The 25,000-nt window shown below is 41.1% G+C and overlaps 1 protein-coding gene across 2 annotated transcripts in view; it reads left to right on the top strand.

Moving 5' to 3' along the window:
- The window catches only part of SCCPDH (saccharopine dehydrogenase (putative)), a 130,060-nt gene extending 107,482 nt beyond the window's left edge, over positions 1–22,578 (top strand). Inside the window, exon 12 of one of the 2 annotated variants that reach the window (XM_033939548.1) lies at positions 20,687–22,578. In XM_033939548.1, the coding sequence (XP_033795439.1) occupies positions 20,687–20,792 (106 nt within the window). In that variant the 3' untranslated portion in view covers positions 20,793–22,578. Of the gene's footprint in view, positions 1–8,926; positions 11,975–20,686 lie in introns of those variants that run through there. The other variant, XM_033939547.1, reaches the window with a different exon arrangement.
- The last annotated feature ends 2,422 nt before the right edge of the window (positions 22,579–25,000 follow it).

Genomic DNA, 25,000 nt, shown 5'->3' with positions numbered 1-25,000 from the left:
TTAATTAAATTCTTCCAGGTTTGTGATGCATAGAGGTAGATCTGCTTAAGTAACCCAGATCTAGTTTGACTTGTGGACATAATGTTCCCATTTATGCTCTGTTATCTTATAATTTTTAATCCTCTGCAAGAATGATAAATGTTTAATTATATGGCCAAAACATTTGATGTATAAAATACATGAGAACAGTTTGAAAGTAGACTACATCATTTATAAAAATCAAGAAATGCACTTGTACTTGAAGACAAGTTCTAGGGCAACAGGTACATCATTCATGAACCTTTGGGTAGCCAATCTATTCCCATGAGAATTCATGTAAACAGTCTCATAATTTTTTGCTCCACCTCCCATCTCTCTGGGCTGTCCTCCAACTCCCTAGTTCTCTCTCTACATGCAAGATGGTAGGAGCCAGTCTCTTCAGCTCATGTTTATTTTTCATAGTAACATAGTAGATGACAGCAGATAAAGACCCGAATGGTCCATCCAGTCTGCCCAACCTGATTCAATTAAAAAAAAATTTTTTATTTTTTTATTTTATTTTTTTTAAATTTTTCTTCTTAGCTATTTCTGGGCAAGAATCCAAAGCTTTACCCGGTACTGTGCTTGGGTTCCAACTGCCAAAATCTCTGTTAAGACTTACTCCAGCCCATCTACACCCTCCCATCCATTGAAGCCCTCCCCTGCCCATCCTTCACCAAACGGCCATACACCGACACAGACCGTGCAAGTCTGCTCAGTTACTGGCCTAGTTCAATATTTAATATTATTTTCTGATTCTAAATCTTCTGTGTTCATCCCACACTTCTTTGAACTCAGTTATAGTTTTACTCTCCACCACCTCTCTCGGGAGCGCATTCCAGGCATCCACTACCCTCTCCGTAAAGTAGAATTTCCCAACATTGCCCCTGAATCTACCACCCCTCAACCTCAAATTATGTCCTCTGGGTTTTACCATTTTCCTTTCTCTGGAAAAGATTTTGTTCTACGTTAATACCCTTCAAGTATTTGAACGTCTGAATCATATCTCCCCTGTCTCTCCTTTCTTCTAGGGTATACATATTCAGGGCTTCCAGTCTCTCCTCATACATCTTCTGGTGCAAGCCTCCTATCATTTTCGTCGCCCTCCTCTGGACCGCCTCAAGTCTTCTTACGTCTTTCGCCAGATACGGTCTCCAAAACTGAACACAATACTCCAAGTGGGGCCTCACCAATGACCTGTACAGGGGCATCAACACCTTCTTCCTTCTACTGACTACGCCTCTCTTTATACAGCCCAGCATCCTTCTGGCAGCAGCCACTGCCTTGTCACACTGTTTTTTCGCCTTTAGATCTTCGGACACTATCACCCCAAGGTCCCTCTCCCCGTCCGTGCATATCAGCTTCTCTCCTCCCAGCATATACGGTTCCTTCCTATTATTAATCCCCAAATGCATTACTCTGCATTGAATTTTAGTTGCCAGGCATTAGACCATTCCTCTAACTTTTGCAGATCCTTTTTCATATTTTCCACTCCCTCTTCGGTGTCTGTTACAAATCTTGGTATCATCTGCAAAAAGGCACACTTTTCCTTCTAACCCTTCAGCAATGTCACTCACATACATATTGAACAGGATTGGCCCCAGCACCGAACCCTGAGGGACTCCACTAGTCACCTTTCCTTCCTTCGAGCGACTTCCATTAACCACCACCCTCTGGCGTCTGTCCGACAGCCAGTTTCTGACCCAGTTCACCACTTTGGGTCCTAACTTCAGCCCTTCAAGTTTGTTCAACAGCCTCCTATGAGGAACTGTATCAAGGCTTTGCTGAAATCCAAGTAAATTACATCTAGCATATGTCCTCGATCCAGCTCTCTGGTCACCCAATCAAAAAATTCAATCAGGTTCGTTTGGCACGATTTACCTTTTGTAAAGCCATGTTGCCTCGGATCCTGTAACCCATTAGATTCAAGGAAGTACACTATCCTTTTATTTCAGCAACACTTCCATTATTTTTCCAACAACTGAAGTGAGGCTCACCAGCCTGTAGTTTCCTGCTTCATCCCTGTGACCACTTTTATGAATAGGGACCACATCCGCTCTCCTCCAATCCCCAGGTATCACTCCCGTCTCCAGAGATTTGTTGAACAAATCTTTAATAGGACTCGCCAGAACCTCTCTGAGCTCCCTTAGTATCCTGGGATGGATCCCGTCTGGTCCCATCGCTTTGTCCACCTTCAGTTTTTCAAGTTGCTCATAAACACCCTCCTCCGTGAACGGCGCAGAATCTACTTCATTTTCTCGTGTAACTTTGCTAGACAATTTCGGTCCTTCTCCAGGATTTTCTTCTGTGAACACAGAACAGAAGTATTTGTTTAGCACATTTGCTTTCTCCTCATCACTCTCCACATATTTGTTCCCAGCATCTTTTAGCCTAGCAATTCCATTTTTTATCTTCCTCCTTTCACTAATATATCTGAAAAAATTTTTATCTCCCTTTTTTACATTTTTAGCCATATGTTCTTCCGCCTGTGCCTTCGCCAAACGTATCTCTCTTGGCTTCTTTCAGTTTCACCCTGTAGTCCTTTCTGCTCTCCTCTTCTTGGGTTTTTTTATATTTCATGAACGCCAACTCTTTCGCCTTTATTTTCTCAGCCACTAGGTTGGAGAACCATATCGGCTTCCTTTTTCTCTTGTTTTTATTGATTTTCTTCACATAAAGGTCCGTAGCCATTTTTATCGCTCCTTTCAGTTTAGACCACTGTCTTTCCACTTCTCTTATGTCCTCCCATCCTAATAGCTCTTTCTTCAGGTACTTTCCCATTGCATTAAAGTCTGTACGTTTGAAATCTAGGACTTTAAGTATCATGCGGCTGCTCTCCACTTTAGCTGTTATATCAAACCAAACCGTTTGATGATCGCTACTACCCAGGTGAGCACCCACTCGAACATTAGAGATACTTTCTCCATTTGTGAGGACCAGATCCAATATCGCTTTTTCCCTTGTGGGTTCCGTCGCCATTTGTCTGAGCAGAGCCTCTTGAAAGGCATCCACAATCTCCCTACTTCTTTCCGATTCCGCAGACGGAACATTCCAGTCCGCATCCGGCAGGTTGAAATCTCCCAACAGCAGAACCTCCTCTTTCCTTCCAAACTTTTGGATATCCACAATAGATCCTTATCAATTTGCTGCGATTGAGTCGGAGGTCTGTAGACTACACCCACTTAGATAGAAGTTCCATTTTCTCTTTTCAGAGCATCTTCGCTTCTTCCTCTCCCCAGGTCCCCTGCATTTCGGTCGCTTGGATATTGATCTTTACATAGAGAGCTACTCCTCCACCTTTATGACCATCTCTGTCCTTCCTAAAAAGATTATATCCCGGTATGTTTGCATCCCATCCATGTGATTCACTGAACCATGTCTCTGTGATAGCAACAATATCTAGATCTGCCTCTAATATCAGGGCTTGCAGATCATGAACTTTGTTGCTTAGACTGCGAGCATTTGTGGTCATCGCTTTCCAGCTATTTTTCAGCGATAATCTCCTTTTTCGTATGGATTTTTGTGTCTTTTCACTTTTCGTTGCAATACTAAGAAATGAGTTGCTGATATTGCTTATGTTGCAGCCTTTACTACTATCACATCTTTTCTTTTGCCGGGGGTGGTCTCTATAATTGTCCTTCGTACATACACCACCCCCACCTTCTAGTTTAAATGCCTAGAAAAATATTGTCTAAATTTCTCTGCAAGGTTTCTTTTTCCTGCTGTAGTAATATGTAGCCCATCAGTGCAATATAGCTTCTTGTCCTTACATGTATTTCTCCATCCTCCTATGTACCTGAAGCCTTCTTGATGACTCTGAACCATCTATTAAAGTCCTCTGTGTTTTTCACTCTTTGCTCTCCCTTTCCATATGCAGGCAGTATTTCAGAAAAAGCTAAAGTCTTTACAAAAGGTTTCACGCCCTCACCAAGCTTCCTTTTTGGGTGTTTGTTTTTTTTAATCTTGTTTGAGGCTTTCAGTGCTGGAGAGGCTCCCAGTTATGGGACATCTCTGGCTGTGCGAGAGCTCAGATTCTGAGGTCAGAAGTCTGTAGCCAAGGGGCAGACTGCTCGGCAGTGCACCTACTTGGCTGACTTGCATTAACTGTTTGGGAGCTCAGGGACTGTTACTTTGGGAGCAAGGCTTGCCCCAGGTTCTGTCTGCAGTGGCTTGAGCGCAGGCTGAGTGGCTCCGTGGCAGTTTTATACAGGATCGGGACTGACTGCATTTCCTCGCCCCAGCTCTGCACGCAAGGTCCAGTGGGGGTTGAGGTCTCAGACCAGTCGTGGGGGCTGAGAAGCAGTTGAGGCAGAAGTTCTCCCTGCAACCTAACTGCAGTTTCTAGTACAACACACACTCTATTCCTGAACCTATGGGTAGTCAACCTCTTCTCAAGAGAACTCTTTGCAGGGAGCTTAGAAACATAGAAACATGATGGCAGGCAGATAAAGGCCAAATGGCCTATCTAGTCTGGCCTTCTGCAGTAACTGTTATCTCTTCCACTCTCTAAGAGATCCCATATGCCTATCCCACACTTTTCTTGAATTCAGACACAGTCTCTGTCTCAACCACTTCTTCCTGGAGACTGTTCCAAGCATCTACCACCCTTTCTATAAAATGGTATTTCCTTAGATTACTCCTAAGCCTATCACCTCTTAACTTCATCCTATGCCCTCTTATTACAGAGCTTCCTTTCAAATGAAAGAGATTCGACTCATGCACATTTACGCCACAAAGGCATTTAAACATCTATCATAGCTCCCCTCTCTTGCCTTTCCTCTAAAGTATTTCCTGGTAAATGATTCAGGGTTAAGTATCAAACAAAATGAACCAGAAAAAGTGTTGAATATAATAAAATAACTGGTTTCAATGAAAACAAGTCTATGAAGTGTAACCCGATGTGACCTGTAAAAAAGCTCAGAGATATGAAACTTTGAAGGGAAGGCTATTAAACCTCCCTGAGAAAAGAGTTCACCTTCCAGTCATAGCAACTTAACAGGTCCATAGGGAACACTTAAAGACTCAAAAAGTATATTTAAAAAATCAAAATTCTTAGTCTTTCCACGTTACAAGGTAAATGTCTTCATTTAGTTAGCATAAGAACTGCCACCACTATAGTCATTTAGCTCTGTGTCCTGCTTTGGGGGTCCCAACACGGCCTCGTTTCGAACTCTGCTTCACGAGACCTGATGTTAATGGTTTTCAAATGGTAACAGATGTAACCTTAGGTATTAATTTGCAATTCTTCATTGGTTAAATATTTTCCTGTGTCGTGATGTTCAGTTGCATCTAGAAATAACAAAATTAGTGTTTTAAAAGTTCAGTGTGAATGGTGCTTCTTATTCACATAGTAACTACAAAGTTATACTAATCATAGGCAAAAGGAAGGGAAGAGAAGCTCTTAAACCATACATACCACTGTGGTGTCTAAAGTATTATTCTAAAGACCGACGTCTGACAAACTTTCCAACTGCCAGCAAGACGCTGCCGGCTGGCTACTGTTTTAAGAGCTAAAAAGGGGGGAGGGAGAAAGATCTTAATTGGCACGTTGAAGCGTAATGACGTAGTTCACTGGCAACTACAACTTTGTGTATAACTCAGTCTTATTAGGTTACAAGACGCTGTCTCCAATTTAGAAGCCCTAAATCGGGAGAGATTACGTGTTGCCATAAAAGCTGTAAAGACTCACAAACATTGAAATAACATAAGAACATAAGCAGTGCCTCCGCCGGGTCAGACCATAGGTCCATCCTGCCCAGCAGTCCACTCCCGCGGCGGCCCAAACAGGTCACGACCTGTCTAAATCACCAGAAGGGGCCCCCTTGCCACCTTGGTTTCCTATTGAGTCCTATCTTCCCATCGAAGTCCTAACCCTCCGGTCTTGCACATGCACATGCACGACCTGGTTGGGTTTCTATACTTATTTTCTGGTTAGCTTTCTCAGTATCCCACGATCCCTTTATCCCTCAGGAATCCGTCCAGTCCCTGTTTGAATCCTTGTACCGTACTCTGCCTGATCACTTCCTCCGGTAGCGCATTCCAAGTGTCCACGACCCTTTGAGTGAAAAAAAACTTCCTTGCATTTGATTTGAACCTATCTCCCTTCAGTTTCTCCGAATGCCCCCTCGTACTTGTTGTCCCCTTCAGCCTGAAGAATCTGTCCCTATCCACCCTCTCTATGCCCCTCATGATCTTGATGGTCTCTATCATATCACCCCTGAGCCTCCTTTTTTCCAGAGAGAAGAGCCCCAGCCTATCCAACCTCTCGGCGTATGGGCAGTGTTCCAGCCCTCTTACCAGTTTCATTGCTCTCCTTTGGACTCTCTCAAGTACCGCCATGTCCTTCTTGAGGTATGGCGACCAATATTGAACGCAGTATTCCAGATGTGTACACACCATCGCTCGATACAATGGCATGATGACTTCCCGCGTCCTGGTTGTTATGCCCCTCTTTATGATGCCCAGCATCAAGTTTCAAGTTTATTTGTTATTTGATTAATCGCCTATCACAGTTACTAAGCGATGTACATAAAATATAAATATAAGGCAAACGATAACAAAGATATATAAAAAATATAAAATCTTATAAAAATAGACAAATTACAACAGGAAACACTAGGATAGAAGGGAATGAAATACATTTTGTGATAGGAAAGGAAGAACAATTAAGGGTAATATACAAAGGGAAAGGGAAAACAAAATAGTTTATTGGGAGTATAATACACAGTTGAACAAAATGGACAACCACTATAAAGAGCAATTGGCATTTCAATTAAATATTGAAAGCGTCTTTAAAAAGAAAGCTCTTGAGTTGGCTTTTAAATTTATCAAAATTTTTCTCCTGTCTTAAGTAAAGTGGGAGAGAGTTCCAAGTTTGTGGTGCTGTAACAGTAAAAATGTATTGCCTTTGTGTATTAATCATTTTAAGGGTGGGAATAACCAATAAAAGTTGTTCATTCGATCTTAAAGTTTTTCGAGAGGAATATGGAATTAAAACTTTGTAAATAAATGATGGGGTTTTGTATAGCAATGATTTAAAGGTGAGTAAAGATAATTTATAAAGAATGCGGTGTGCCACAGGGAGCCAATGTGCCTTTTGAAGTAACGGGGTGACGTGATCAAACTTTTTTGCCCCCATAATTAATTTGATGGAAGTGTTTTGGATAATTTGTAATCTTCTAATTTCTTTTTGGGCCATTCCTTTAAATAAAGCATTACAGTAGTCAATTTTTGAAATGATCAATGAATGAATTAATGTATTTAAAGATTTGGGACAAAGGAATTTTGAAATAGAGCAGATTTGACGTAACCTATAGAAAGTATTCTTGACCACATAGCTAACGTGGTCGTGATAAGTAAGATTCTCATCTAAAATGATACCTAGTATCCGGATTTTATTTACCTGTTTGAGCGTAACTCCTTGTATATTAATAGAAACCGCTATTTTGTGATTTTCTTTCCAAGGAAAGAGTAAAGTGTTAGTTTTATTAATGTTTAAAGATAATCTGTTTTGGTCCAACCATAGATGAATCTTTTTAAGTTTTTCATTAATGGTGACAATTTCTGACGGATTGTTAGGGTCTAGGGGATGTAAGAGTTGTACATCATCAGCATAAGCGAATACTGAAAAACCAATAGATTGACAAAGAGTCATAAGGGGAGAAAGGAAAATATTGAACAGAAGAGGAGATAGAATAGAACCTTGAGGAATGCCATAGGAGCTAGAGAAACTCGAAGAAATAGAATCATTAAAAGAGACTATAGAGGTTCGATTATCAAAGTAGGACCTAAACCAAAGCATCATAAAGAATCGGAAAAAATTAAAAAATGGAGTAAATTTTCTCCCGTGTCGGGGCTTTGTCAGATGAAAAATTATGTGTTCCCATAAAAGCTGTAATGACTCACAAACAGCTTTATTTGGCAAAATGCATCAGGTATGGTTCTTGGGAGCACCTTGAATAAACCTGATTTGAATCTCCTTATTGTCTGCTGATCTTCTTTTGTTCCATGTTGGATTCTTTGGTGGACTGCTTGCCTTATTGTTACAAGTTAATATACATAGAGTGGGATGTACTAGAGGAGTTACATATTTGGTTGTTTATATATACATATGGGTTACAGTTGGGTGACAGAGATAGTTGAGAGGAATTGCAAACTTGGTTATTAATACAGACTTATGTTTCGGATAGTATTACTGCTTTACAATGCATTTGAACAATGTGAAAAATTCTGGTTGTAGACCTGATTGATGTCCAGAATGAGTTTGACATGTAAGCAGTCTAGCATAACAAGTTAGCTCGGTTTGTAGAGTATGACTATTGACTTTAGTTTATAGATAGTAGATTCATTGTTATATGGTTATATGTTTATATGAACATTGCTTAGTCTATGTAAATGAGTTCAAAGACTGTGGTTGGATCAACGGAAGAGTTAGGTTTCACTGCTTTCCAGAAGTTCATTAAACCTTCCAATGATCGGAATATAGCTCTGAGAACTGGGTTTATTGTTCCTAATATCCTTGGTTTGCAAGGACTGTGTAGAATTGGTTTACCATGATGATTTTACTTCCTATAAGTTGAATTTTGAAAGTGTGTGTCAAAACAAGAAGGTTCAAAAGAAACCTAAAATATTACTGGACATGTTTTGACTGCTGTAATAAAGTAAAGCTTCTATTTATAAATAGGCTGCTTTTGAACTTCCTACCTTTCAACCCACCTTCAACTTGCTGTCACTTGTATGGTGCTCCATCTCTTTAAACAATTGGTCTTCTTCTCCCTTCTAGCTTTGTTTTGCCTATTCTGGTAGTTTTCTACATCCTGGGACAGTTCCAATAACAGAAATAAGACTGAATGAGTGCTATATACATTGGAATGACTTACTGGATACAGATGTATTTTTTTGTTCACAGGAGACATATAAGAGCAGCAGGATACACCTTGCAAAAGTTACACTCTAACAAGGATAGAGCACACTATGTCTCTCTTGGGAGCAGCAAAGCGCAAAAGTTACACTCTAACAAGGATAGAGCACACTATGTCTCTCTTGGGAGCAGCAAAGCGCAAAAGAAAAAGGCAAGAAGAGAAGAATAAACGACAGCGGGGAGCATTTGTGTGATTTCTGTCAGTCGCCATGTTTAACAGAAAAGACTGAATCACTGGTTGATTTCCTGGTAAATGAATCAGCTACAAGTGAGCAACATACAACAGCAGAGGAGCAGGTCTCCATGGTAGAGGTGGCAGAGGAGCAGGTCTCCATGGTAGAGGAGCAGGTCTCCATGGCTCAAGAGTAAGCTACAACTTCAGGAAGTACATGGGAAATTATTGATATACAGCAACCCTGTTCAGACAAAGCCATTGCTAGCTATTCTAGTGATCCAGCCAAATGGTTTGTTGATGAAAACCTGCAAAACTAGTTTTCATTAAGCCAACCTAGTCAAAACATTGGTGATTTTACTGCTTCTTTGAGAAAATATGGAAACAAAAGCAGGAGCTTAACAAAGGAGCATTTCTATATAAAAAAAAAAGAAATGGAGAAGTATTGTTAAGGGAATGGCTAGTATATTCTCCTTCTAGAGGGTCCCTTTATTGCTATTGCTGCAAATTCTTCTCTAAGAAACTGCCTTAAGTTCTGGATTCAATGACTGGAAAAATAGCTCTACTCGTTTATGTGATCTTGAGAAATCAGCTGATCATCGAAATGCTGTGCTTAGAATGTCAATGCAAGAATAGATTCTAATTTAGTTAATCAACTAGAAAGAGAGAGAAGATATTGGTGAAATGTCTTGAAACGTGTAGTTGCTACTGTTCAGTTTCTAGCTGCAAGGGAGTTGCCTTTCTGTGGTGATAATGAACTGCTCTCATCACCGCATAATGGTAATTTTTTGGGGTGCTTAGAATTAATTAGTCGCTTTTGTCAAAGCATTTAGCAAAATATGGAAATGTTGGCAGAGGAAGCACTAATTATTTGTCCTCAACCATTTGTGATGAGTTCATACACTTAATGTCTGAAAAAGTTCTGAATGCCATAATAAGTGAAATAAAAAGTAGCAAGTACTTTTCTATAATAGTGGATTCCACCCCTGATATTGCTCATACTGATCAGCTCACTTTGATAATTCGCTATGTCCAACATGAGAGTGGTAAGCCTGTTGAGCGATTTCTAAAATTCATATCCATTCATAGTCATTCTTCTCAACATTTAGCAAAAACTGTCATGTAAGTGCTGAAAGAACTTGACATTGATTTGGGAGACTGTCGAGGCCAGAGCTATGATAATGTCAGCAACATGGCTGGTAAATATTCTGGTCTTCAGGCACGGATTAAAGATGCAAATCCTCTGGCTGACTTTGTTCCATGCTCTGCACATTCTCTAAATTTGGTTGGCTCATGTGCTGCAGAATGTTGTCTGGAAGCTGTTTCATTCTTCAGCTTTATGCAGAATCTCTACAATTTCTTCTCTGCTTCAACTCAGCCCTGGGAGATTCTCACATCCCATCTCCAAAACAGCAACCAAAGTCTGACGGTTAAAAGCCTGTCTTCAACTAGATGGTCAGCTAGAGCTGATGCGTCAAGGGCTTTAAGATATGGCAACAAAGCCATTCGGGATGCAGTGGCCAAAATAATTATTGATGAGCATCCCAAAGTAGCTGAGTATGAGGCACATCAGTTAGGAGCCATAATGGACAGACTGGAAACTGCAATTATGACTGTCATATGGATGCTGTCTTGAAAAGAATTAACTCTACAAGCAAAGCTTTGCAACAGGTAGAATTGGATCTGTGTACAATTTCTGTTTTGTATGACTCACTAATTAACTTTGTTGAACAGGTGAGAAATAACTTTGAAACCTATGAAATAGAGGCAAAACAACTGAAAGTTACAGGGCGGAGAGCCAAAGGAGTAGAATCAGGAAAAGGATGTTTGAGTCTGCAAATCCAGAAGTGAAGCTCTCAGGACGAGAAGCATTCATTATTGAAACACATTATATCATCTGTGACTGTCTAGTGCAGGAACTCGTACAATGAAACAAAGCTTACAAAGAACTAGAGAAGAAATTTGGATTTCTGACACAGTTTAAGTCTTTGAATATTTGTGAAGTTCATGCAGCTGCAGATAATTTAAAGTTACACTACATACAGGACTTGGAGGAAGACTTTACAGATGAGTTTTGCCAGTTCAGCTCAATGTTTCAAAATGAAGATACATCAGCAGTGACCATGTACAAGAAGCTTAGAGAGCTAGGCCTAAGGACCACATTTCCTAATGTAGATACATGCCTTCGAATGTACCTAGCTATACCACTCTCTAACTGTTCAGGAGAGAGGTAATTTTCTTTGTTGAAACGTGTGAAGAATTATCTTTGCTCAACAGTGAAGGACGAAAAACTAAATGCATTTGCTTTATTAGCAATTGAGAACAAATTTACAGTCTCCTTGGATTTTGACGACATCATTGAGTTTGCCAGGAGAAAAGAAAGAAGAAAGTTACTGTAAAGTAATCCTAGGTTAGAAAAAAACTCCACACATCATTACTTTTGTTAACAGTCCATCCCTAGAAACTCCTGGAAACTACAGGATGCCCACAAAAACACTCCTTAATTTTAAATAGTTACAAAATCAAAACATGTTTATAAATAAGATGATAGCAAATACAAGTCCCAAAAAGCACAGTTAGCAAGATCTTACAAATCCCAGAGTTTACTAAAGTGAACTAATTAACATACCGGTATGCAAATGGGTGTGGGAGTTTAAAATGTTATTGAATTGGTTTATCATTGTATGATATTGTATATTTAAATTTCCTCTGTTTAGTGGGACGTGTGAAATCAAGTGGAAATCCTACCTGATGATGAATCAAGATTGTAGTACACTTTTATATACATATGGAAAGGGTTCAGAGTTAAAGTCCTGGGCAAGTAGTTGGGAAGAGAAGGAAGAGGGGATTTGTTCAGAGATGTTTGGGGGTTGCATAGAAGAAAAACTGTACACTGGTATGGTAATCTTTGTTTGTTTTTGAATTTTAAAATAAAAGAAAAAAAGAAATACAAATGGAAATAAAGAAGTAAAGTTTCAAGTTTATTAAAATTTTGATTGCCTATCGTGATTTCTAGGTGATGTAAAATAAAAAGAGTACATATAATAATAATTTAATAAAAAGCATAAAAATAAATTAAACAGGTAAATAAATAGGGGTGGGGCGGGATGGGGTGGGGCAGGGCCAGGGGGCCCAGTGTACTTGTGTGCCTAGGGGCCCTTGAAGAATTAATCCTGCCCTGATAACATTACATCAAAAATACATACAGGAACAAACAAAAACCAACTGCAGATGTGTACAAGATGCAGGCAGAATTTATTGTGACAAATATAAATTTATAAAAACCTTTTTCCCAAACAAGGGACCCGACACGGTCCGTGTTTCGGACAAACCTTCGTCAGGGGTCCAATATGCAAAAAGGTTTGAAAAATATGCCACAAAAAATATGGAATAAAAAATCATAAACCAAAAGGTTCAATGTGCCAAGAATCGCCAACTCCTGTAAAGCGTCTCATCTGCAGTTGGTTTTTGTTTGTTCCTGGTTGGTTTTTTCTGCAGATAAGGTTGGACCTCTCCTTCCTTTTTTGTTGCTCTTTGATCAAAAATACATACACCATCAACAATAAATACTCCCACAATACAAAACAAGAAATGCAAATCATAAAATACATAGGCAACCAGCACCTTATCTTCTCCTTTTCATTAATAACTTAGTCTCAAACCTTATTTTGTCTGGCAGAAAAGATGCCGCTTCAACAGTTTTTTAAAAAAAGTTCTGTATATTCTGCTGCCATTGAATATACTCAGGAAGGTTATTCCATTCCCTAGGTCCTATGCAATGGAATATACTGTCCCCAGACACTGTTGGTTTCAGCTGCCTCACAGATGGAATTTGTAGCTCCAATTGTTCTGCAGATTGAAGGGGATGTGGCGGATCACATGACAGAATGTTCTCAATGATATGTTTAGGAGCCAGATTGTGCAAGCGCATATAGACGATTAGCATTAGCTTAAAGCGAATCCTATCTATCAGCCTCAACCAATACAAGCTCGCATAGCATTCTGTCACGTGCTCACATCTCTCCAGGCTAAACAAAGTTCTGATCACTGAATTTTGGGCTACCTGGAGAGTTTGAAAGTGACTGTGGCAGCATTTTTTGTCATGAATCTGTCATTCTCAGTTGCGTCAAGATCCAGACACTAGTATGGATAATGATCTTCCATTTTTAATTACTGGAGTGGATTACATGGCTGATGCCCCTATATGACCTTTTCAGGGTTGTGAACAAGCTGCCTGCTTACTCTATATCTGCACACAGAATGCTGTAGATTAGACAGTGGTCAGGTGATTCTTCAAATGCGACCCTAAGTAAGCTGCCATTTAAGCTGCTTTTTGCTAAAGGTCTAGATGACCTTATGGCCAGTGTACAAGTCCGTAAACCAAAATTCTTACCGGACAACAGGCCTCTGTCCTCTAAAAGATTAGTACTTTTCATGCCTCCGTGCGCCATTGCTAATATTCTGGAGGCTCCTCAGGCCAAAGACTATTTCAGAACACCAGACAAAGATTTGGAGGGGTTAGACGCCCAGAATCATTGGGAGTCCGCTCTATCTCCACTGCAAAGAAGCAATTATGATGCCAGGCCGGAAACTGAGCCTCCATGCATTGGAGGGAGGCTTTCAGCATTTTTAATGGAATGGTCAGAGATCACCATAGATCGCTGGGTGCCGAATACATTGTGGGAGGGGTACAAACTTGAGTCCTAGTATCCCCTTCCAGATCTCTTTCTGGATTCCCCAGCAGGAACACCAGAAAAGGTGGCAAAGGTTTAGAGCAAAGGTCAGAGCAACAATCCAGAGATTGCTTGATATGGTAGCCATAGAGCCCGTTCCGGAGTCTGATTTGGATTCCAGAAGATACTGCATATACTTTATCATGTCAAAAAGAGCTGAGAACTGAATATCGATCCTGGATCTCAAAGCAGTCAATGTGGCCCTTAAAATATTGCAGTTCTGAATAGAAATAGTGCGGTCAGTGATCACAATAGTCATACCAGGGGAATTTCTAACTTCCCTGGATTTGCATTTGATGAAGGTCTCTCTGCACATTCCCATATTTCCGGAGTACAGGAGATATTTCAGGTTCTATGTATTTGAACAGCCCTTCCAGTTTGCAGCTGCCCTTTGGGCAAGCTACAGCACCTCAGACCTTCACCACGGTGAGGCGCAGAATCAGCTTTCAAGTCCATTCATATCTGGATGATTGGCTTATCAGAGCCCAGTCTGAGGGACTCCAGGTGATTGATAAGTTACTCTGTTACAGAGGCTCAACTAGGTGGTCAACTCTTGGAAGAGTAGCCTTGGTCCACAGCTAGAATTGAAATATTTGGGTGTCAGTTTTGCCACATGAGTAAACAAAGTATTCCGGAGACACACAAGGCAAAGCTTCTCTAACGGATCCAAGCCTTTCAGAGCATGCCCGTTCCGACAGCCTAGCAATACTTGCAGGTGCTGGGGGTCGATGGTTGCGACCTTAAACATTGTACCCTGGGCAAGAGCCCACACACCTGCTCCAAGAGGTGCTCCTTTCACATTTGTATTCTGAGAGGGATCTGCTATGTCAGTGGCTCCTTTGGACAGCGTAGGCTCGTCACGGTCTAGTCTGGAGGTTGAATCTTCCCTCTGTTTCCAAATGAGTTCCCCTCTGTATCTCTATTTATTTTTATACCACTTATATTCTAAATGGTTTACATTCAGGTACTTTATCATATTTCCCTATCTGTCCCAGTGGGCTCAAACTCTATCTAGTGTACCTGGGGCAATGAGGAGATTAAGTGACTTGCCCAGGGTCACAAGGAGCAGGAAGGGATTTGAACCCACAACCTCAGGGTACTAAGGCTTTAGCTCTAACCACTGTTCCATCCTTTACAGCTGGGGAACGCATTGCAGGGGATTTGTCGGGACGCTGATCCCCTTCCTAGAAGAAGTGGTTGATCAATCAATTGGAACTTCAGGTGATTCGTCTGGCTCTCCTGCAATTTGTTAGTGCACTGCAGGACAAGGCAATTTAGTCTTCTTTGACATTGCCATAGCAGTAGTCTGTCAGTCGCCAGGGGGGACAAAGGGTGTACTTCTATGCTTGGGAGCCCATCTTCTAGCACTTCTGACAGTGCACATGGCAGGAGTGAATGTTGTACAAGTGGATTTTCTCCACTGCCAAACCCTGGATTCCAAAGAATGGTTGCTATTTCAGAAAGTCTTCACTTGTATAGTGAAGAGATGGTGAAGTCCAATGTTCAACCTGATGGCATCAGCTTCCAGCAAGAAAGCAGTGTGGGTCTACAGTGACGGTCTGGACATCATGGTCCAGCCGTGGCCAAAGGCAGGTCTCCTCCATGGCTCATGATAGACTGTCTGCTGTGCAGAATCATGGCTCACCAGGGTAGGGTGTTTCTAGTAGTGCAAGATTGAACATAAGAATTGCTGCTGCTGGGTCAGACCTGTGGTCCATCGTGCCCAGCAGTATGCTCCTGCGGCGGCCCCTAGGTCAAAGACCAGTGCCCTAACTGAGACCAGTCCTACCTGCGTATGTTCCGGTTCAGCAGGAACTTGTCTAACTTTGTCTTTAATCCCTGGAGGGTGTTTTCTTCTATAACAGCCTCCGGAAGAGCATTCCAGTTTTCCACCACTCTCTGGGTGAAGAAGAACTTCCTTAGGTTTGTATGGAATCTATCCCCTTTTAACTTTAGAGAGTGCCCTCTCGTTCTCTCTACCTTGGAGAGAGTGAACAACCTGTCTTTATCTACTAAGTGTATTCCCTTTAGTATCTTGAATGTTTCGATCATGTCCCCTCTGTCTCCTCTTTTCAAGGGAGAAGAGGCCCAGTTTCTCTAATCTCTCGCTGTACGGCAACTACTCCAGCCCCTTAACCATTTTAGTCACTCTTTTCTGGACCCTTTCGAGTAGTACCGTGTCCTTCATGCACGGCGACCAATGTTGGACGCAGTATTCCACGTGAAGGCGTACCATGGCCCGGTACAGTGGCATGATGATCTGTTTGTGATCCCCTTTTTAATCATTCCTAGCCTTATGTTTGCCATTTTCGCTGAAGCTGCGCATTGCGCGGATGGCTTCATCGACTTGTTGACCAGTACTCCCAAGTCTCTTTCCTGGGGGGTCTCTCCAAGTAGAAACATAGAAACATAGAAAGATGACGGCAGAAAAGGGCCACAGCCCATCAAGTCTGCCCACTCTATTGACCCACCCCATTAAGTCTGAATGCTAATGACCTAGTTCCTTTACTCGACCCTCGTAGGGATCCCACGTGGATATCCCATTTATTCTTGAAGTCGAGCACGCTGGTGGCCTTGATCACCTGCACCTCAGATATCCTGTATTCATGTAGAAGATTTTTGTTACTGACATGCATCACCTTATACTTATCCATGTTGAACCTCATTTGTCATGTTGCGGCCCATTTCTCATGTGTGTTTGTCACATTGCAGATCTTAGCAATCCTCCTGGGTCTTTACTACTCTGAATAACTTCATATTGTCAGCAAATTTATTCACCTCGCTCATCGTGCCAATTTCCAGATCATTTATAAATATGTTGAAGAGCACGGGCCCAAGCACCGAACCCTGCGGCACTCAACTGGTGATACTTTTCCAGTCCGAGTATTGTCCATTTACTCCCACTCTCTGTTTCCTATCCACCGGCCAGTTTTTAATCCACGTGAGTATTTCACCCTCGATTCCATGGCTCGCAATTTTTTGAAGTAGTCGTTCATGCGGAATCTTGTCAAACGCCTTCTGAAAATCCAGATATACAATGTTGATCAGGTCGCCTTTGTCTATCTGCCTGTTTACTCCCTCGAAGAAGTGCAGCAAGTTCGTCAAGCAAGATCTTCCTTTGAAGCCGTGCTGGCTGGTCCTCATTAGATTGTGTCCGTCAAGGTACTCAATGATGCAGTCCTTTATCAGCGCCTCTGCCATCTTTCCCGGACTTACCGGTCTGTAGTTTCCCGGATCACCCCTCGAACCTTTCTTGAAGATCGGCGTAACATTCGCCAGTCTTCAGGAATCCTTCCTTATTGATCGACAGATTGACTATTAGTTGAAACAGTTCAGCTATAGCCCCTTTCAGTTCCTTGATTACCCTCGGATGGATGCCATCTGGTCCTGGGGATTTATCATTTTTAAGCCTATCAATCTGCCTGAATACCTCTTCTAGACTGACTTGTCAACCCTGTCAGTTTCCCGTCTTCGTTTCCCGTGTATAGCCTGTCAGCTTCTGGTATGTTGTGAATATCCTCTTCGGTATACACAGACATAAAAATTGTGTTCAGTTTGTTGGTGATGGCTTTGTCCTCCTTTAGCACTCCCTTTATTCCATGGTCATCCAATGGCCCCACCGCTTCCTTCGCGGGTCGTTTCCCTTTAATATATCGAAAGAACGACTTAAAAGTTTTTTGCCTCCTTGGCTATTTTTTTCTTGTAGTCTCTTTTGGCCCCTCTTACCACCTTATGGCACCTGCTTTGATGATGTTTGTGCTTTTTCTAGTTTTTGTCTGTGTTCGATCTTTTTCATTCCTTAAAGTTTAATATCAAATTTCAAGTTTAATATAAATTTGTTTGATCGCTTATTCAAAATTCTAAGCGATGTACAAATCAGTAAAATTACAAAATTTAGGGGACAACAAAACAGACGACAAATTAAATCTTGTAAAACATATTAAAAACTAATATTACAAACATATTAAAACAAAAGGAAAGAAAGGGAAGAGAAATACAAGTTGTTTGATAATAAATAAGACATTTATAGGGAAAAAACACTGGCAAGGGAGAGATCATATACAGTGGTGCCTCACACAACGAACTTAATTCGTTCCAGGAGCAAGTTTGTTATGCGAAAAGTTCGTTATGTGAAACGCGTTTTCCCATAACAATACATGTAAAAAAAAATAATTCGTTCTGTAGCATAAAATATGCTAAGATGACATAAAAAAAGATAAATTTATCTTGTTAGAGCTGTTAGCATGATATAGAGGGGATATATGTGAAGGGGAGGGGAGACAGGGGTTTTGTTGATCCTTGCTGTGTATTATAATCACCCCCCACATACTCCCCAGTACCTTTTTTAATTCCTCCCATCTTTCCCAGCCAGTGGCGTACAGGCCAGAAGCGCAGAGATCAGGAGCAATTCCTCTGCACGCCTGTGTGGGCCCATGCCGATCTCCGAATGGCTGCAGTTAGTTCTTGTGAGTCCCGCGAGAGCTGGCTGCAGTTAGTTCTTGTGAGTCCCGCGAGAGCTGACTGCAGCCATTCAGAGATCAGCGCAGGCCCAGGCGGCGGGGGGGAGGTTTAAAAATATGCGGTGGCGGCGGGGGGAGGTTTAAAAATATGCGGTGGCGGCGGGGGGAGGTTTAAAATATGTAGCGCCACTGAACGATGCAGCTCGGGCGACTTCGTTGTGTGAAACGAAGTCCGTTGTACGAATCAAGACAAGAAGTTCGTTGTGCGCAGCGTTCGCTGTGCGAGGCGTCCGTTATGCGAGGCACCACTGTACTTCAGAGAAGTAATGAAATGCAATTGAAATAAGGCTACTAGTCAGGCTTTCTAATTATCGAATGCATCCTTAAAAAAAAGCTTTTTAATTTGCTCTTAAATCTGTCCAAGTTGCGTTCTTCCCTTAAATAGATAGGGAGTGAGTTCCATGTTTGGGGGGCTGTGACAGAGAAAATGAATTGCCGCCGTGTATTAATAATTTTAAGTGAGGGCATTATTAATAAATGTTGGTTGTTTGATTTCAATAATCTATTTGAGGTGTAGGGAATCAGTAATTTATAAATAAAAGCAGGAGTTTTATATAGCAAAGATTTGAAAGTAAGCAGATTTAGTTTATACATTATACGGTGAGCTACTGGAAGCCAATGCGCTTTCTTAAGGAGAGGTGTCACGTGATCAAATTTCTTAGCTTTCGTTATAAGTTTAATAGAAGCATTTTGAATATTCTTTAAACATTTGATTTCATTTTGGGCTATTGCCTTGATAGAGCATTGCAATAATCAATTTTAGAAATGACCAAGGAATGAATTAAAATGTTAAGTGATTTTGGGCATAAAAATTTCAAAACTGAATGGATTTGACAAAGTCTGAAAAAGGTTGGTTTAACAATACTACAAATGTGTTCATGATAAGTTAATTTATGGTCAAAGATGACCCCTGTAGGATCTGGAATGCTTAAGGCATAGCTCTTGACTATACAGTAGTAGTGCTTAGGGGCGAAAACCCGGGCTGTGCATTGATCCTGCTGGTGCTCTTTTCTCCCAGACAGCCTATAAAAGGGCCTAGCAGCTGGCTCTCAGAGTTCAGAAAGCCAGGCTTTCGTGCTTCAGTTCCAAGTCTCATGGGAGCTCCCTTGCGACTCATTCGGATGTGGCGACAGCTGTTTCAGATTTGGAATCTTAACCTGGTTATCGGGGCTCTTGCTGGTCTGCCCTATGAGCCACTGTACCAAGCTTCTTTGATAGATCTCACCATCAGGAAATTGCTTTTGGTGGCCATTACCTCCAGCTGGAGAGTGTCCAAACTTCAGGCTTTGTCCTGTAGAGATTTTTTTCTTAGAATTTTGGATTCAAGCATGGCTTTGTGCATGAGTACCTCTTTCTTGCTGAAAATGATTTCTAGCTTCCACCTCAATCAACAGGTTCATTTGCCAGCCTATGTACCCTTGGGTTTGAGAGAACATGACAAGGGTTAAAATCTCCGGATGTGCATAGGCTTTTGCAGAGGTATTTAGAAGTCGCGAACAAGTTCGTTTGACAGATCATATGTATGTCCAAATTAAAGCAGCCTGAAAGGGTTGGCCGGTATCTATTTACAGGTGAATTTTGTATGACCATTTCTTCTGCCTATATCGGAGCTGGGAAATGGCCGCCTATCTCAGTGAAGGCACTCTCTCCCTGTGAGGCTTTTCTTCCTCTTGGGCAGAATCTTTGGCAATTTTCCCCAGAAGAGTTTTATACTGCTACTATTTGGTCTTCTCTGAATATATTCACAAAGTTTTACAGAATAGGATTCTGCATTTGGATCTTTGATTCTGGTAGCAGGCTCATCAGTCCCACCTTAAGTTTGAGGGACTGCTGTTACGTCCCATTGGTTCAGAAATAAAGTGGGGTTGTACAAAAATAAAAGGTTAGGTATGTACCTGGCTAATTTTTCTTGCAAACCCACTCTTTTCTTGAAGCCCGTCCTGGGAGATGCTGATTCACCTGCTGTCTGCTACAATAAGTACCAGTAAGTTGGACTTCAAACAGACTTCGCAAGAACACAATCTGGGGGTCTATATACAACATGCCATCATACTGTGTGCAGGCTGAGTTATCGTTTTCAGTTTGTTTATTCTGTGTTCTAAATATTTGATTGTTGTAATATTTACTAATATGAGCAGAACAGACATGTTTCTTGGGGAGAGTCCTTGTACCCCTCCCTCTTCTGTGTCCTCTCCAAGAATTACTGTCTGCTTTGTTATACAGTAAGACATGTTTTAGCTTAATTAAAAGTTGTATCAAAGTATTAAGCTGAATGTCCCATTGCATATTCCTAATATTTTTTTATGTGACTTATGGTTAACAGAGGTGGCGTATATACAGCTGGAGCTGCGTTTTCTAAAACTAAACTGATTGAACGACTCAACCAGCATGGCATTCAGTTTACTGTGATTACCAAACCCGAAGCCTGAAGATCTAGCCAGACAGCAGTTCTAACCATTTCTCAAAGCAAGATCTTCTGTTTCTGACACTTCCTCCTGCTTTACACTACTGAATGTCATTAAAAATAATTTATGCACTAATTATTCTTTGCCATAGTAATAAAGTAGGATCTTCATAACCAGGAATAATTATGGTTGATTTAGCTTAAGACAGATAAAAACAGTGAAGGTTGAAACCAACATGCACTCATACAATTTCATTAACCAGACCAAACACAGGCCATTCAGCTTAAACCTTATTTTTGATCATCCATTCAAGTAACAGCATAGAAAAAAAGTATTTATTCCAACATAGCCTGTTTCATTGATGCTGCTTCAGGTGATATGCTCTATTTTCACTTTTTTTCTAGCACCTTTACTTGCAAACAAAGCAATTAGTACTTACTGCCTATTTTTAATAACCTGCTATTCAAAGTTTACAGTGCAAATTATGTAAATAAAATACAATATCTAAGAATTATACAAAAGCAAATGACTCTTCCATCTTGCTAATAAGAATAGGATGTACAATACTGATTAAATAGCAGCATGCATATCAATTGTACTATTAAATCTGTATCAACCCATTGTTTACAGACCAAACAGCAGTTGAGTATGAAAGTAAAAGATCCAAAACTGTTGTCTTCTGTTAGTGATTCCCAATTGCCAGCCTTATTTAATGGTGGAATCCTTTATATGATAATCTACCTTAGGTTGTAGAAAATGTGAGTTTCCAATAAGCAATGTTTAGCTGTTGGAACCTGTGTTTTTTGAATATTCAAACATCTTCTATAAGCTGTTGGGGAAAGAAAAGACTTAAGTGATGCACATACTGTACAGTTTTGGGCATGGGTATTTTATGTGCACTTTAAAAGTTGATCTGATTTCATTTAAAGCCAATGCTTTTAATTTTGTCAGTGGATAAGCCTGGTATTTACCGTACTTTTCGTTCCATAAGACACACTTTTTTTCTACCCAAAAGTGGGTGGAAATGTCTGTTTGTCTTATGCAGCAACGATAAATATTTTAAATACCCCCCACCCACGCTATTGTACCTTTTTAAATGTCCCGTTGGGGGGTATGCGGGCTGACTGTTGCCCACCCCTCGCTGCTCCCTGCTTGCCACAGTACCGCAACTCCGGGAAGGGAAGGGCCAGGGTGCAACGATTGCATGGCACCAGCCCACAAGCCTTTCCCTGACATCGGAGAGAAGGGAAGGGCCAGTTTCTGGCATCCTTGGATCTTATGGAAGCTTACCTTTTATATTCCAATTTGCCTATATAGTTGGGTTGTCGAAAGGGTTCCATTCATCTACGCATGGTACACTTTAACTACAGCAGCTCATGAACAGTTCACAAACTTGCCATTTCCAAAATGCTACCACCTCTGGCCTAGTAGCCAATGAAAAAGGCATGATCAATGTCTGATGAATCATGATTTTTTTCCCCATGACAATCATGGTTGCTATATTGGCAACTTGCTGACATACCACCTTATAGAGCCATGAAGTCTGCACATAACACATGCATTTGTTCATTGGCTATGGGTCTGCGCTGTCAGAACTAGATGGTCATAATAATATGACTTGACAATGGATATTCAAATCTTTCACCAGCTAGAACAAGCAGACATAGATGTAATAGTCCTAAAGTAGGCTGTTAATACAGTAGTCTCTACAACACATTCCAGAGCAGACCCAAGCTTTAAAATCCCATACACAAAAGGAGAGCCATCCAATGATGTCAAAGCCAGGTCTCTTCCCCCCCCCCCTCTTAATTGATGTTAATGCAGACTGCCAGAGCTCAGGGGGCAGTAAGTTCAAATATACTTATAGTACAACTAGTCTTTAAGCCCGTTACATTAACGGGTGCTAGAATATGTATCTATCTTTCTGTCTCTCTCCCTATCCCTGTCTTCTTTTTCTGTCTCTCTCCCTACTTCTCTGTGCAATAGCATTTTTTCCCTTCCCCTTCCCAACTTCCCTGTGCAGCAGCATTTCCCATTTGTAGCAGCATTTTTCCCTCCCCCTCCATTTCCCTGTGCAGCAGCATTTTTCCCCTCCCCCCACTTCCCTGTGCAGCAGCCACAGCATTCCCTCCCCCTCCATTTCCCTGTTCAGCAGCATTTTTCCCCTCCCCCCACTTCCCTGTGCAGCAGCCACAGCATTCCCTCCCCCTCCATTTCCCTGTGCAGCAGCAGGATTTCTCCATCCCCCTAATCTTCCCGTGGTCTGGCTGACTCCCTTGCCGGAGTTATTTTTCAGTTTAAAGGTGCCGCCGTGGCTCCTCTAATGATCCCTGCCTGCAGCGGAAGTCTTCTCTGAAGCAGTTGCGGCTCGTGACAGGAGCCACCGCCGCGTCTTTCAACTTAAAAATATAATACGGCACGGCGAGCAGGGAGCAGGCCAGACCGAACAACAGGATGAAAAACAACCCTAAACAGAACCCATTCCATGCAATACCTTGAGATTCAGCATTACCATAGCCCCTACCAGCAGCCAATATGTAATATAATAAAACGGTTGCCGTGCATGCGCACGCCTACTTGCGGGGCCCTATAGCGCATGGAAAACAGAACACGCAAGAGGGAGTGCGCATGCACGGCTAGCGTTTTATTATATTAGATGCTTGAAAAACCTAAGAGTTTTATTTGGATGGCTATAAATAAATATTACAAAACAAAAATTTGGCAGAAACAACTCAAAGTCCCCTTTCAAAACCGACCAAGCACTGAATCAAAAAATCTTGATTAAATATTTAATGAAAGGACAAATCAGTACAAGCCAAAAAAGTTGAATAATAAATATATAAAACTTTTTTTTAGCCCCAGGCAGGAAGCTCATAGGTAACCAGCACCCGGTTAATAACCTAAATGAGTCCTGCCCCATACATCGTCTAGTCCTGTACAAAATGCATAATAGCAGCCAGTGAAACAGATCAATATTGAAGGGGGCAAGTGAAAAAAAAATCACAAAAATATATACAGTAAAATCTTGGATTGCAAGTAACTTGGTTTGCAAGTGTTTTGCAAGACAAGCAAAACATTTTATTAAATTTTAACTTGATATACAAGTAATGTACAAGTACATACAGTATACACACGCCATATCATCACAACTGAGCCAATGGTTCTCTGACACTGTTGGAGTGTGACTTCTAAACGAGCGAGGTCTTGCAATACAAGTACATATAATATTTTGTATTAAAGTTTTTGGGTTGTGGAATGAATTGTCTGAGTTTCCATTATTTCCTATGGGAAAATTTGCTTTGATATACAAGTGCTTTGGATTACAAGCATGCTTCTGTAATGAATTATCCTCACAAACTAAGGTTTTACTGTATATCAAATATGTAAAAAAATACATATATCAATATCCACAAGAAGAAGAATTGATCAAATAGTGTAGACAGAAACAAGTATCCCAAGTAATATGAATCAAAAACTTATCTGAGGCATGTAAAGTTCTTGTCGCAGGTCGGAGCACAGGGAATTCAGAAGAAGGAGACAGGAGGCACACAGGATAGAGAGTGTTCAGGTTAACTAAGAAAGACAAGTTACAGACAAGATTGAGTCTTGCAATGCACATCTCTTGGCAATAGGAAGCTGACATCACCTCAGTTGCTGAGAGTGTGGCAGGACAAGTGCTCAGCCATGGTTAGTACAAGCACAAAGAGGCGTAGGTGCCTGGAATTTGGTTTGAGAGGATGTAAAGCTAGGAAAAAACCACTACTGACTGCAGCAAAGAATGACATGGGCTGGGCAATAAAGCAATGTGGGAGAAGATGTTATTTAGTGATGAGGGCCCTTTCTGCATCTTGTGTGATCAGTGCAGAACATATGTATGCAAATATCCAGGAGAAGCCTGAATACCGTAACCTATAGGTTTAGCATCCTACAAAGGTCATGGTATGGGGATGTTTTGGAGTAAGTAGTGTTAGCTTCATATTGTAGAGGGCATGGTGAAGTACATTGAAATCCTACAGAAACGCATGTTGCCTTCAGCAGCGAACTTGTTTCCTGGTGATTACTTCTTTCAAGATGATAATACACTATATCATTGAGCAAAAACTGTACTCAGTTACCAGATCTCAATCCAATTGAGAACTTATGGCACAAGTTGTCACAGGATATATATATAAAAAATAAACCAGCCAACAACAAAACAAGAGCTGATTGTATTATTGAAGCTTAGAATAGGA

The sequence above is a fragment of the Geotrypetes seraphini genome, chromosome 3 (assembly GCF_902459505.1).
Source record: "Geotrypetes seraphini chromosome 3, aGeoSer1.1, whole genome shotgun sequence".
Taxonomy (NCBI): domain Eukaryota; kingdom Metazoa; phylum Chordata; class Amphibia; order Gymnophiona; family Dermophiidae; genus Geotrypetes; species Geotrypetes seraphini.
This window is presented reverse-complemented; position numbering and strand designations above follow the sequence as displayed.